General features: G+C 37.8%; 1 protein-coding gene across 1 annotated transcript; it reads left to right on the top strand.

Annotated features, from left to right (window-relative positions):
- The first annotated feature begins 7,629 nt into the window (after nt 1-7,629).
- Nucleotides 7,630-13,445, top strand: LOC132144263 (sterile alpha motif domain-containing protein 9-like). Its single transcript, XM_059555046.1, has 4 exons — nt 7,630-7,826; nt 8,037-8,116; nt 8,249-8,303; nt 8,509-13,445. Exons 3-4 carry the CDS (start codon nt 8,300-8,302, stop codon nt 10,575-10,577), a joined length of 2,073 nt encoding a protein of 690 aa, XP_059411029.1. The 5' UTR covers nt 7,630-7,826; nt 8,037-8,116; nt 8,249-8,299; the 3' UTR covers nt 10,578-13,445.
- The last annotated feature ends 1,444 nt before the right edge of the window (nt 13,446-14,889 follow it).

The following is a 14,889-nucleotide window of genomic DNA, read 5'->3' on the forward strand; positions in this document are numbered from 1 at the left end:
AGGAGTAGTGCCAGCTTGGCTCTGCCAGGGCTTTCTGAAGAAACAAAGACAAAATGGTATGAATATAATGTACATATTTCATGTCTCTTATTTGCAGGAACCGTGTGACTAAAAAGAGCTATTGCTAAATTAATTTAAAGGCCTGTTGCAGAATGCTTTATATTCTCCCTTTATATTTATTAGTACATAATGTGTACACCTAAGGGAATCTCTGCTCAGTGGTTGAATGTGTTTTCCTCAGAGGCTTTGGTGGGTGACTTGCTATTTCAGACTTTACCATACAACTCTCTTTTTCTACACTAAAAACATGGGAGTGCTGTAAGTATTCAACTGTTTCATTTAAAAATTCTTATGATGCTTTTAAAAAAATTACTGCTGATGTCAGATAAAAAAAATACTTTTTTTTTGTGCAATGTGTTTAAGATTTATAAATGGTGGCCCACCTGTTGAGGACCCTTGCTTTCGATTAAAATATGATTTACTGACATACTGACAAAGGCTCTTGTTTCTATGGTTATTAATCCATTGTTTCTCTTGAACTCCAACAGTTAGATCTCAGAGGCCAGTATTATACATCTGAGGTAAAGTCGGTTTGTAACATAATCTGAGTTTAATTGTGTGAATGCTGGTAAATTGATTATTAGAAGGTCAAATATGTGCTTCTCGTGTCAACAACATGCTGTCTTCACATGGCTAAACAGGTTCAGTCTGTGCAGGAGGTCAGCAGATCTGAGAGCAATCGATACCTATTTGAGATCACAATGAAAAATGGGAAGAAGAAATTGCTGGTGAGTTTTACATTGATCAAGAGAGTTTCTGTAATCTGTGTTTGAGGATGTGGTCTACTAAAAACCACATGTGAACAACGTAATTTTGTTGAGAGTAAGGCAAGGCCGTCATAATAGTTTCAAAAGGGAACATGGATGGCGCTTGTTGTGACTGGAAGAATTTGGTGCCCAAGGTGAGAGAGCTTTTTTTTTTAATTCTGCAATTTTGCGCCCCGTCCAGCAGATGTCGCCTGTCGGCAAAGCCGTCCCTGGTGCCACTGCTCTTTATGACACTTCACGTCAGTGGTTGTTTTTGTAAAAATAAAGCCTCAACAAGTGTTGACATTTCCCAACACCACAGCAGTAATGACTTTATGAACTACTTTACTTCTAAAATCGATACTATTAGAGATAAAATTGCAACCATTCAGCCGTCAGCTACAGTATCACATCAGACACTATAGTGCACTATAGACCCCCTGAGGAACAGTTCCACTCTTTCTCTACCATAGGAGAGGAAGAATTGTATAAACTTGTTAAATCATCTAAACCAACAACATGTATGTTAGACCCTATACCATCTAAGCTCCTAAAAGAGGTGCTTCCAGAAGTCATAGATCCTCTTCTGACTACTATTAATTCCTCATTGTCATTAGGATATGTCCCCAAAACCTTCAAACTGGCTGTTATTAAGCCTCTCATCAAAAAACCACAACTTGACCCCAAAGAACTAGTTAATTATAGACCAATCTCGAATCTCCCTTTTCTGTCTAAGAGACTAGAAAAGGTGGTATCCTCACAATTATATTCCTTCTTAGAGAAAAATGGTATATGTGAGGATTTCCAGTCAGGATTTAGACCGTATCATAGTACTGAGACTGCTCTCATTAGAGTTGCAAATGATCTGCTCTTATCATCTGATCGTGGGTGTATCTCTCTATTAGTTTTATTGGATCTTAGTGCTGCGTTTGACACAATTGACCACAACATTCTTTTGCATAGACTTGAACACTTTGTTGGCATCAGTGGAAGTTCATTAGCATGGTTTAAATCGTACTTATATGACCGCCATCAGTTCGTAGCAGTGAATGAAGATGTATCCTATCGATCACAAGTGCAGTATGGAGTACCTCAAGGCTCAGTACTAGGGCCGCTACTCTTCACGCTTTATATGTTACCCTTGGGAGATATCATCAGGAAATATGGTGTTAGCTTTCACTGTTATGCTGATGATACTCAGCTCTATATTTCTTCGCGGCCCGGTGAAACACACCAGTTTGAAAAACTAATGGATTGCATAGTCGATATAAAAAACTGGATGACGAGTAATTTCTTACTGCTAAATCCTGAAAAAACAGAGGTGATAATTATAGGACCTAAAAACTCCGCTTGTAATAACCTAGAACACTGTCTAAGACTTGATGGTTGCTCTGTCAATTCTTCGTCATCAGTTAGGAACCTAGGTGTGCTATTTGATCGCAATCTTTCCTTAGAAAGCCACGTTTCTAGCATTTGTAAAACTGCATTTTTCCATCTCAAAAATATATCTAAATTACGGCCTATGCTCTCAATGTCAAATGCAGAAATGTTAATCCATGCATTTATGACCTCAAGGTTAGATTATTGTAATGCTTTATTGGGTGGTTGTTCTGCACGCTTAGTAAACAAACTACAGCTAGTCCAAAATGCAGCAGCAAGAGTTCTTACTAGAACCAGGAAGTATGACCATATTAGCCCGGTCCTGTCAACACTGCACTGGCTCCCTATCAAACATCGTATAGATTTTAAAATATTGCTTATTACTTATAAAGCCCTGAATGGTTTAGCACCTCAGTATTTGAATGAGCTCCTTTTACATTATAATCCTCTATGTCCGCTACGTTCTCAAAACTCAGGCAATTTGATAATACCTAGAATATCAAAATCAACTGCGGGCGGCAGATCCTTTTCCTATTTGGCACCTAAACTCTGGAATAACCTACCTAACTTTGTTCGGGAGGCAGACAGACTCTTGCAGTTTAAATCTAGATTAAAGACCCATCCCTTTAACCTGGCATATACATAACATACTAATATACTTTTAATATCCAAATCCGTTAAAGGATTTTAGGCTGCATTAATTAGGTAAACCGGAACTGGAAACACTTCCCATAACACCCGATGTACTTGCTACATCATTAGAAGAATGGCATCTACGCTAATATTTGTCTGTTTCTCTCTTATTCCGAGGTCACCGTAGCCACCAGATCCAGTCTGTGTCCAGATCAGAGGGTCACTGCAGTCACCCGGATCCAGTACGTATCCAGACCAAATGGTGGATCAGCACCTAGAAAGGACCTCTACATCCCTGAAAGACAGCGGAGACCAGGACAACTAGAGCCCCAGATACAGATCCCCTGTAAAGACCTTGTCTCAGAGTACCGCCAGGACAAGACCACAGGAAACAGATGATTCTTCTGCACAATCTGACTTTGCTGCAGCCTGGAATTGAACTACTGGTTTCGTCCGGTCAGAGGAGAACTGGCCACCCAACTGAGCCTGGTTTCTCCCAAGGTTTTTTTCTCCATTCTGTCACCGATGGAGTTTTGGTTCCTTGCCGCTGTCGCCTCTGGCTTGCTTAGTTGGGGTCACTTCATCTACAGCGATATCGTTGACTTGATTGCAAATAAATGCACAGGTACTATTTAACTGAACAGAGATGACATCACTGAATTCAATGATAAACTGCCTTTATCATTTTGCATTATTGACACTGTTTTCCTAATGAATGTTGTTCAGTTGCTTTGACGCAATGTATTTTGTTTAAAGCACTATATAAATAAAGGTGACTTTGACTTTGACATTTACTTAACACTGACCAGTGCACATACTTGCACATTTTTCATTTTTGGGTGAACCATCCCTTTAAGTTATTTCCTTTAGCAGATGAAATTCCTTATCCATCTTCTGTATTGGGAAACTTCCCAGGCCAAATAACATTTGAGATGCATTTAAAAATGTCTATGTATGTTCTTGCAAGATTCATCCACAGATGAATAGGTGTGTATAATGATTTTTATTTTTTTGGCAGTGCTTGTTTAAATATAATATCATATATTAACAGTAATGAGGGGTCAACAGAGTGAGGATCTATGTGCAACTTTCATTCATTCATTCATTCATTTTAAAAGAAGAGTATAAATACAGGCAGGTTCAATCACCAGTAGTCAGGGTTATCAGAAACGAGACCAAAGCAGAATCAGAGTCCAAACAACAGAGCAAGGAGATGGAGGTAGGGAGCAAACAATCGTGAAACAGGTAACAGTCTAAGGTCAAACACGGTAATCAAACAGAGTAGTTCAAGGAAATACTCCAGCATATGTCAGCCAGCGATGGTTGCAGGTGGAGAGCCAGACCCATTGTCCAGGAGCATACTCTGGACTGGGAGGTCAGAGACAGTCAGCCTGTTTCTTTTGACCCCAGATAGCGTGTTTCAGGCAGATCCCCCCCGCTTAATCATGAACGTTAGTGGAGCTGCAATGGAACTAAAGTCTCTGATGAAACTTCTATGAAAGAAAATAAAAAAAAGCTAATCCTAGAGAGCATTGCATCCCCTTCCCTGTCATGGGTTGAAGCCAGTGAAAGACTGCTTGCACCTTGTGATCATTCATGGCCACGCCTTCCAGGCTGATTACATATCCGAGGAATGTCATTAAATACTGTTGGAATTCACATTTTTCAGCTTTCGCACACAGCTGGTGGGAAATCAAACACTGAAGAACAGCCTGGACATGAGAAATTAGGGTCTAGAGAGAATCTGAGTAAATGAGAATGTCGTCGATATATACTATGACCCATCCGCTGAGTATATTGCACAAGATGTCATTGATGAAGGCCTGAAACACAAAGAGACTATTGACTAACCCGAATGGCATGATGTGATATTGTAGTGCCCAGAAGCAGTGGAAAAATCTGTTTTCCGTTCATCCCCCTCTTGAATATGGATCAGGTTGTAAACACTGCGCATGTCCAGTTTGGTGAAGTGTTTGGTTGTGTGAAGCTGTTCGAGTGCTGCTGGTTCTAATGATGAGAGATACTAAAAAATTTACTGTGATCTAATTCAGACTTCTGTAATTGATGCAAGGATGCAGACCTCAGTCCTTCTACTTGACAAAGAAAAACCCAGCGGAAACAGGTGATGTGGAGGGATGAATGAAACCTTTGGCTAATTCCTCATCAACATAGGCTCTCATGGCTTCTGACTCGGGCTGAGATAGAGGGAAAGTCCTGCCTTTAGGAGGAGTTGTACCAGGAAGCAGCTCAATGGCACAGTCGCTGGGTCTATGGAGAGGTAATTGGCTTTCATTTTACTGAATGCCTCTGCCAGATCAGCATACTCCAAAAGTAGGTTGGGCACTGATGGAGTCTCTATTTTTATGGTGGCTGCCTGAAGGATTGGTGATTCCACTGCCTGCAAACAAAGTTTGTAGCAGTTCTCTGACCATTGTGTGATTTGCCCATTATTCCATGTGATTTGAGGCTCGTGAAGTTGTAACCAGGGAAGTTCCAAAACAAAATCATTGAATTGCCTGGAAATTGTATGAGCTACAAGCGAATGGTATTTCGGTATGACAAGTATGTCCACATGTCTGCATTTAGGTTTGCCTTGCCTACTGTATAATACTGATCCATTGGTTATATATATGTGAAGTGTCAACACATCTTTTGTCCTGTCACAACTCAAAATAACAAATTAACTATCAAACAAATTAACTTTTGGACAGAATGTTTACACCTGTTGTTTTGCAGATTTGCAAGACAAATCTATTTACAAGTCTATTTAAAGGGTTCACCCAAAAATGAAAATTATGTCTTTATTTATTCACCCTCATGTCATTCCAAACCTTTAAGAACTTCATTCATTTTCGGAAAACAAATGAAATTATTTTTTGATGAAATCCGACAGCTTTCTGGCCCTCCATAGACAGCAATGTTGAAATGTTCCCAGACTCAAGATTCAAGATTTTTATTCGTCACATACAAAATTATACATAGCATATATAACCAGCAGTGAAATGTGAGTCAGGTCCGCTCCATGGACAGTGCAATTATTAAAGAAAACAACACAGATGAAAATATACATAAATATAGCTATGTAAGAATGAGATAAAAGTAAACAATCAAAATATAAGAATAAAATATAAAAATTGTAGAAAAATATATATTGTAGAATTAAATATAGAACGCAAAATAATGTGCATGAAAGTAAACTGTAGTCTTAAATATTAAGATATACAGGAATGTACAATGTGCATATGTGCATTTTACTGTAGTCTTAAATATTAAGATACACAGGAATGTACAAGAAGCAAATGTGCAAACAGGGTGACACTGTCAGTGTGTCTATGTGAGGTAGTGAATGATGAATATCTTACTAATAAAGTGAACATTAAGTGGAGGCATGAGGATGTTAAGAGGCTGGTTTAGAGTTTAGGAGCCTGATGGCCTGGGGGAAGAAACTCCTCCCGAGTCTCTCGGTTTTTACCATCAGGCTACGGAAGCGCTTACCAGATGGCAGCAAAGTGAAAAGATGGTTACTGGGGTGGGTGGAGTCTTTGATGATTTTAGCAGCTCTACTTCTGCAGCGTTTGAGGTAGATGTCCTGCAGAGAGGGGAGAGCAGACCCTGAAATGCGCTCAGCTAAGCACACAACTCTCTGCAGGGTTTTGCAGTCTTGACTGGAGCTGTTCCCATACCACACTGAGATGCACTGAGTCAATACACTTTCTATAGCCCCAGAATAGAAAGTTTTCAGGATTGCTTGTGATACCCTGAATTTCCTCAGCTGTCGCAGATGGTAGATGGTAGACTCAGAAAGGTAGTAAGGACATTGTTAAAACGGTCCATGTGACATTAGTGGTTCATCCTCGATTTTACAAAGCTATGAGAATAGTTTTTGTATGAGAAAAATAAATAAAATAAATATTGACTTTATTAAAAAAAAATATTTTCCACCAAATCTCGCCATTATCGAGAGTTCCTCTGTGGATAAGCAAGGCATGTGTATGGTGCTGCTGATGTAGAACACTCAAACCCTCCACTTTGTTTATGTGCCGAGGAATGCAAACACGTATGTTATGGTTGCTGTCTATGGAGGGTCAGAGAGCTCTCGTATTTCATCTGAAATAACTTGTCAAATGTGTGCTAAAATAAGAAGGGGATCTCGCTCATTTTTTCCGAGTTATTTTCTATGAAAGTTTGACAGATGTCATTTAATTTTCCCAGCTTTGATCTGAAGGGAAAATTGTCAAAAATAACAGTAATGGGTGAATCATGTATAGTAAGTGATGTATCTATCATGAAATTGGGAAACACAAGGTTGGGGACAGAAGAAAAATAGTCATATAGTTCAAATGCTGTAAAATGTCTAACAATTAATTATTTTCTTTAAATTAACTTCAATGTGTTTAGCGTTCAAATGGTGTTAATTTTTTTTGACTAAGAGAGCATTACAATGGCTTTTGTTGCAAATTTTAAATAAGTAAGATCATGATCTTTACTAGGAACACAAAAGGCACTAAATCGCAGGAATGACTCATATACCCAATCTATAAGCATTGATGTATGGTCACAAAATATGTAATTATAAAACATTGTCCACGTTTTAAAAATCAAAAGTGTAGGAACCACTGCAAATGTGCATCTAAAAGATGGAAATTTGTTTCAAGGAAAAATGCCATCTGTTAAAAATGCCCATTATGGTGTAACTGCACATGTGCATTGGCTGGTCTAGCTTGAAAAATTAGCTTTAAAAAAAAAAATCTATTTGAGGATAAGGAACAACATTCACAGGGCAGTTAATTTCAGATTTTGTTGCTGATTTGAAGTAGGTAATTTAATTGTGATTTCACGGGGCAGGTTTTAAGATTTCAGAATTCACCATTCATTTAGATAGGACTTGGTCTTGGATGCCCGAAATAGCTGCCCGAAATAGCTGCCCAGAATAGCTGCCCAGAGGCATGGCAAATATGGCCACCAAGTGAACAGACTTTATTTGAAAGGGACTTTGGTTGAGCTAATGTAAGTATGTTGTTTTTGCTCTTTTCTTAAGTATTCTGTGAACCATGACAAACATATGTAGATGGTTGATTGCAGGTACCACTGTTTGAAAGAAGTTTTGATTTGCCTCATGCTCCTAACATTTCTATTGCATTAGCAAATGATTAGTTGAAAGTTGAACCGGTTGATCAAAGTATTTCTTCTATTAATATTTTATTTCCAATCCTTCAGGTTACACAGAAAGCAAGAATGATATGCATCCTGAAAAAAAACTCTTTAAACTAAGACTGTTCAAAGCAAATCAATTTCAGGTTTGTTTTATGTGAACTTTTTTGTTTGTGACTACTTACTACTATACTATTAAATAAAATTACACCTGGCAGTATAAAACCATTCAAATAGATATGGCTCAAATATAGTAAACAATTTTTTCTTTGTTTCAGCACTGATAGCACAAAAACTTTAAAACGTGCTTCTTGAATGTTCCTCACAGAATGGGTGAGTATTTATAATTAGAAAAAGTCTTCAGATAAGCTAATTCTTATGAATTTAGAACCATAGAGCATATTCTATGTTCAGGGAAAATGCTAATATTGTTCTTTTAATTTGCCTTTGTAACACTTTACATGTACATTTGCCTATGAGAGCCCGTTTCCTATATACATTAATAATTTAGGACAGTTATATTCCATACCTTGTTCAGACTGGAATGAAGACAACGTCAGCTCATGGTTACAGGACATTGGGATTAAACCAGAGCACATACAGAAACTTAAGGCAGAAGAGGTAACAGGACCTGTTCTTCTAAATATTAATGAATCATTCTTAAAAAAACTTGGTCTGGGAGGTGGCCAAATTCAGCTTTTGCTGTGTAAAAGAGATGAACTGTTACCAGAGAAGTCAAAAACCATTAAAAAGAAAGGAGAAAACAGAGAAGAAGCAAAACATGAAGTTGTGCCTTCCAATGACGTCACAAGTCCTGAACAACCCTTATTATCAAGTGATTTGAAGTATTTAACTGAAACATCTGTGTCTTTGCCACAGAGTAGGTATCGGAAATTTAATGATAAGGATGAACACTTCACTTACATTAAACATGCCATACTCCCACCAGAGACAGGAATAGACAATCTGGTCACTCCATGCCATGAGTACAAATCACTCGAAAATGCCTGTAAATTAGAACCAAGAAAGCTAAAGATCAAATTTGCTAATGAAGTCATTCGGTTTGCATGTGCATGCATGAATATGCGTGCAAATGGCACGATCCACTTTGGAGTCATGGACAAGATAAAAACATCATACAAACATGGAGAGATCATTGGAATTCCTATTGAAGACAAAGAGATCTTTGAAGAAGCTCTAGAGTACATTGAAAATTGTTTTCCAACACATCATTCTGATGCCAGAAAGTGTATCAAGACCCCAAAATTCATCCCAGTAATTGACAAAGACCGTCAGACCCAAAACTGGATTGTGGAAGTGGATGTAGTTCCCATGGTGAACATTGTGAGGGATAAACTGTATGGTGCCAGAATACCAAAGTTCAACGAGAAAACCAATAAGGTTGAATATGAGCACAAAGCTTATTATAAAAGAGTTGGACCAAATACACCATTCATTACTGAGGATGAACTTGTTGGTTTCATTCAAGCTCTCAAAGACCTTGACCAAAAGAGAGAACAAGAAGAAAACAACCAGAATCAGGCACAGGCTCATTTTAAAGAGGACTTGGAAAGAAAACTCTTGGTTCTTCTGACACGTGGGAAGAAATACATGGACAATACATTGCGTTACATTCTTGTGTCAAACAGATTTGATCAAGAAAACCTGCAAAACATCAAGTTCCTTACCCAAATGAATATATTTTGTGTATTTGATTATGACCCTGACTCCAAATCATCTGGACTTTGTCACAATTACAAAGAGTGCCATGCTGTAAACCTGCACTTCCTGCGAGATTATGATCATAGGGAGAACACAGTTGACTTAATCAAGAAGTTACAGCTCTTTGACAGAACAAGCTGGATTTTCTGCAACGGTCGAAGTGATTACAGTGGAGGTGAGAGTCCTTGTGATGAAAAAACCTGGATCAAAACCAAGAAGAAACTGTTGAAAAGAGCTGTATGTGTTATCTGTAATGAAATTCTTCCCAAAGGATCATTTGTGGTGATTTTCATTCTCACATCTGACGTTGAACAACCCCTCGTTGACACCTTCCATGAATTCTATGCAGAAATGAGCGGCCATGAGGACATTATCATCATTTCAGAGTCAAGGGAAAATTATAAGATATGGTCAAGCCTTGCCCAAGTGTCTTGTTCACTAGACGTTCTTGAACAAATCAGTGTTGTTGGTATGCCAATGAGTCATATAGATGCTACAATTCAAGTCCATCTGCTTACCAGTCATCAGGATGGGTGTCTACCTGTGTCAAACAATGGTGTATGCTTTATAAAGTCTGTGGATATAGACCGTATTAACTCCTTAGAAGTAGTCTGTGTTGACCAGTGTGACGAAACAAATGTGAATGTCATGGGGCAAGAGCAAATACAGAATATTGAACAATACTTCTATCAGGGAGGAAAAATTGATTGGGTAAATTTGTGGCTGGCTGACAGAAATGAGTGTGGGGAGGTCATCAAACGTGATGCATATGCAGAAATTAACAAAATGTTGGAAGACCTTGAGCGGAGTGACTCATTAAAACGGTCCATTGAAAACATCAACATATATCATGAACCTGGTAGTGGAGGAAGCACAGTGGCTTGACAGATCCTCTGGAACTGGAGGAAAAAAATGCGATGTGCTGTTGTAAAGCAATCTTACCAGGCCATGGCTGTCTGTGAACATGCCATTCAGCTTTGGAATTACAAGGAAATTGACAACAATGCCTGTTTACCTGTGCTTCTGCTGCTAGAGGATTGCAATGCAGACTATCAGGGTGACCTCAGACGAGAATTAAGCAATGCAGTCACAACAATGAAAATAAGTCCTTCAAAACTGTGCTTCATCATTCTTTGTTGTAAAAGGTCTCTTGATCCAGAAAGGATGTGCACAGCGTTGCCGTTACGCACAGTTGGAGTTACACACAAACTATCGGCAGCAGAAAAGAAGCTCTTCTCAAAGAAAGCAGGGAGTCTCAAGCTGAAGTTTGAACCAGAGTTTATACTTACTTTTGTGCTTATGAGTGAAGAGTTTGTACAGTCTTACATCACAGACTTTGTTGAAAACCTGATGAAGGAAATTGATCATTCATCTCTTCAGACACAGTTGATTAAATTTGTAGCACTACTGAACAGCCACATTGAGAATTCATACCTGTCTGTATCCCACTGTGAGGCATTCCTAGGTTTACGAGTCCACTTGGACAAATTTGATAAAATGGCCAAACTGCCAAAATCCACATGGATTGATGAAGTTCGACACCAGACATTCGAAAATTCCTTAAGTGAGCAGGCTAGGTATTTTTTTATACAGCTAAAATCTAGTGAGACTCATATCTCCTCTGTGAGAATAATTCATCATTTGATAGCTAAGGAGATCCTGAAGCAGCTCTCCAGTTATCAGAGTCAAAGTGAAATAGCAATGAGTCTGCTTCAGGACAAAGTGCTGTTTGACCACAGATTTGGAAGAGATGACTTTCGAAGGTTTGTCAGAGATCTGTTCATCAAACGCACTAAAAAAATCAAGGGAGATTCAAATGACAGCTGGTTTTCTCCCTTAATAGAGCATGTTAGGGAGGCAGAAGATGTGGAGAAAGCCATTGAGCTTTTAAATGTAGCTTACACCCGTTTTGATGAGGATGCATTTGTTGCTCAACAGCTTGCACGGCTGCTAAATGAAAACAAAAATTTTGAGGAAGCCGAGATTTGGGCTAAAAGAGCCAAATCTGATCTTCCACAGCATATATACATACTTGACACACTGGGACAAGTATACAAAAAATGGTTCTACAGTAAACATGATGCCATATGTAAGAAAAATGCTAATATTCAACCAGAGGACATCACTGATATCATTAATACTGCTCTTGAATCACTGAATCACTGCTTTTAGAGAATCTGAAAAATGCCCCCAGTCACAGATGGTCTGCTTGAATAATTCTTATTTTGGGGAAGTTGATATTGGATGCCGATTGCTTGAGCTCCTGTCAAATGTAGACATTTTTTCTACCAAAGAGGGAAAGAGGGAGTTGATGGATTACCTGCTCACTGACTACATACCAGAAGAAGTACAGAAACCTTGGCAAAGGTTTCATGGCCTTTTAAAAGGAATGAAAAACAGCATCAGATTTGCTCTGGAATGTATTTCTGACGATCTTGCTCACTTTCAGAATTTCAGTTCTGAGGAAGAGGAGGAGTTGGCTGAAGGAGAGCCTGAAACGGTCAATAATCCAAGAAGATGGCTCCTCAGGAAAAGTGCTGTGTATGCCAAGTTATTCTTTCATGACATTCAGGAGGATGAGTCTTCTGATGCAAACATAGTTTCCCCATTTATGAGACAAATGAAAATTTTCCAACTTGGAGGAGGCAATTTTACAACAATTCTTTACCTTCTCTCTAATAACAATAAGCGAAGAGCTGCAGCAAAGCTTGAGGAAATAATTAACCTGTTTCCAGCTGACCTGAACAAGGATCTCGAACAGACAGAGCTCATAAACTTCATCTTCTGTCAGATAGCACTCTCTTGTGCTTCACCTGGCTCTGGAAAGCTTCTTTCCATTGAAGAACTTCAAAATCTCAGCAGACGGTTTTGCAGTGTAAAGAAAACTGTCTTACCAGAAACTGCATACCTGCTCCTATCACTCTTATTTTGGCCAGAGGACTCTATGGGCAAAGAGCCCACCAATACAAGAAGTGACGTTGTCATGAATGCAATAAAAGCACTTCAAAAATACACTGAGATGAAATCTGCTTCCTCGAGAAAAGGCAGGATTTTCACCCACTTCTTCCTTGGAAAAGCAAGAGGTCTCAATAAAATAGTGCACAAGACCACAATTGAAAAATTCTGCAAGGGAACCCTCAGTGAGAGACGCCTCAAATGGCAAGGCGGTGAAGTGTGGACAAACCCAGACGTTGTAAAAGAGCTTAAACGAGTTACTGGATACACTGAAAATGGAAATCTGTTTGTTCGGGTATCCGATCAAAGCAACATAAGAGTCATTCCACTTTTTTCTGCCTCCTTGCCAAATTCAAATGAGAATGTGACTTTCTACCTAGGATTTTCTCTTCATGGAGTGGTAGCTTTTGACATCAAGGTGGCAGAGTGAAACCATGTTTGAAACCACAATTGAGAGTTTCTCAAAAGATGAGTTTTTAAATTTATTCAAACATACCAATCAAATGATAAAAATGATCACTATAATTAAGCTGCATGATATGAATTATGTGTATTAAATAATGTGCATCTGAACCGATGTTTTTTTTTTTACACTAGTGTCCAGTGCTGGGGTCGATGCATTACAAGTAACGCAGTTACGTAATCAGATTACTTTTTTCAAGTAACTAGTAAAGTAATAAGTAATGCCAGTTACTTTCTTCCCAGTTATTGATTGAAAGCAGTCCTGGCCTCATGTTGAGAGAAATCGGGAGTAAGATATCCTTTAACTCTAGAATAAATGTGAACATGCATTCATTAATCTCACTTGCAAAAAATAAAATAAAATAAAAAAATAATAATAATTTTCCTCAAAATTAATAAAAATGGTTCAAAGCATGGTTCAAAGAATATTACTCAAAGCTGTAATAATTAAATATGTTAAATAATACAAATATCCTTTGTATTTATTTAATCCAGTTGTATTAACCAATTTGCTGCTGACCTTTGATGATCCAATTCAACCATACTAATAAGAAAAAATGACAAGATAAAGATAAACTAACATTTGTTCTTTATTATTGCTGAAGAGTGTTAAACTTTTTTTTTTCTGTGCTCTACTTTACACATGCCATGTGAATTTACATTTCCTTCAGCCTGAGGCTTTTGGTGTGAAAGGGCTTTTACATTTGTCAAAAATATAACTTTTTATATTAAAAGCAAACGAGATCCCAGCCCAGATTTAAAAAGTAACGGAACACATGACTTTCAATAAAAAGTAACCAAGTAACGTAATTAGTTACTTTTTAATAAAGTAACGTATATTGTAATGCATTACTTTTAAAAGTTACTTTCTCCAGCACTGCTAGTCTCATGAAACGGTTTTGAGAGAATATTATTTAATATTAAAAATCTTTATTTTAGAATCAAACATTGCAGTGGTGGTCGTGCACACAGCAAATTAATTATAACGTTATTTTATTGGAATGTTAAATTATTTTTTCCCTTTTTTTTTCTTTAATTTGTAGGTACAATAAGATATATTGTTATTTAGTGACATTTCCTTGATTAGCTTCAAAATGCAAATGTTTGGCAACAAATATATTTCATATATTTTTTAGATTTCTATAAGGCGTTTGATACTGTTGAGCATGCCTTTATGTATGAAGCCTTAAGACATTTCGGTTTTGGTCCTAAATTTTTGAAAACTGTACAGACCCTATATAAAGACATCACAAGTAATGTGTCTTTGTCTTCTGGAACTTCCCCATGTTTTGTCATTGGGAGAGGAATTAGGCAAGGATGTCCTATTTCTCCCTTTTTGTTTCTGTTAGTTGCAGAGCTTCTTAATCTTTATACAGTGAATTGCTCGAATATTGAGGGCATCCAAATTGCAGACCGCACTATTTTGATTAGTCAACTTGCAGACGACACGTGTATTTTCTTAAAAGACAAAAGGCAGGTCCCTATTATTTTACAAGCTTTAAAACTGTTTTCGCAGGCCTCTGGCCTTTCTGTTAACCAGTCTAAATCTATGACGATTCATCACGCTGATATATCAGATGTATGTGGAATTAAGGTAAAACTTTCCGTTAGATATCTTGGTATTATAATTAATAAATGTTCATCTGAAAGAATGGAATCTAATGGAAGCTTGGCCCAGAGTAAATCTATATGGTGTTATATACCCAATTTGTTTTTTGAAAAGTGTGGTTGATTACCCTTTCTACTATCGTGTGACTTCAAATACAGTAAACTTAAAATT

This window comes from Carassius carassius, chromosome 1, assembly GCF_963082965.1.
Source record: "Carassius carassius chromosome 1, fCarCar2.1, whole genome shotgun sequence".
Classification (NCBI taxonomy): domain Eukaryota; kingdom Metazoa; phylum Chordata; class Actinopteri; order Cypriniformes; family Cyprinidae; genus Carassius; species Carassius carassius.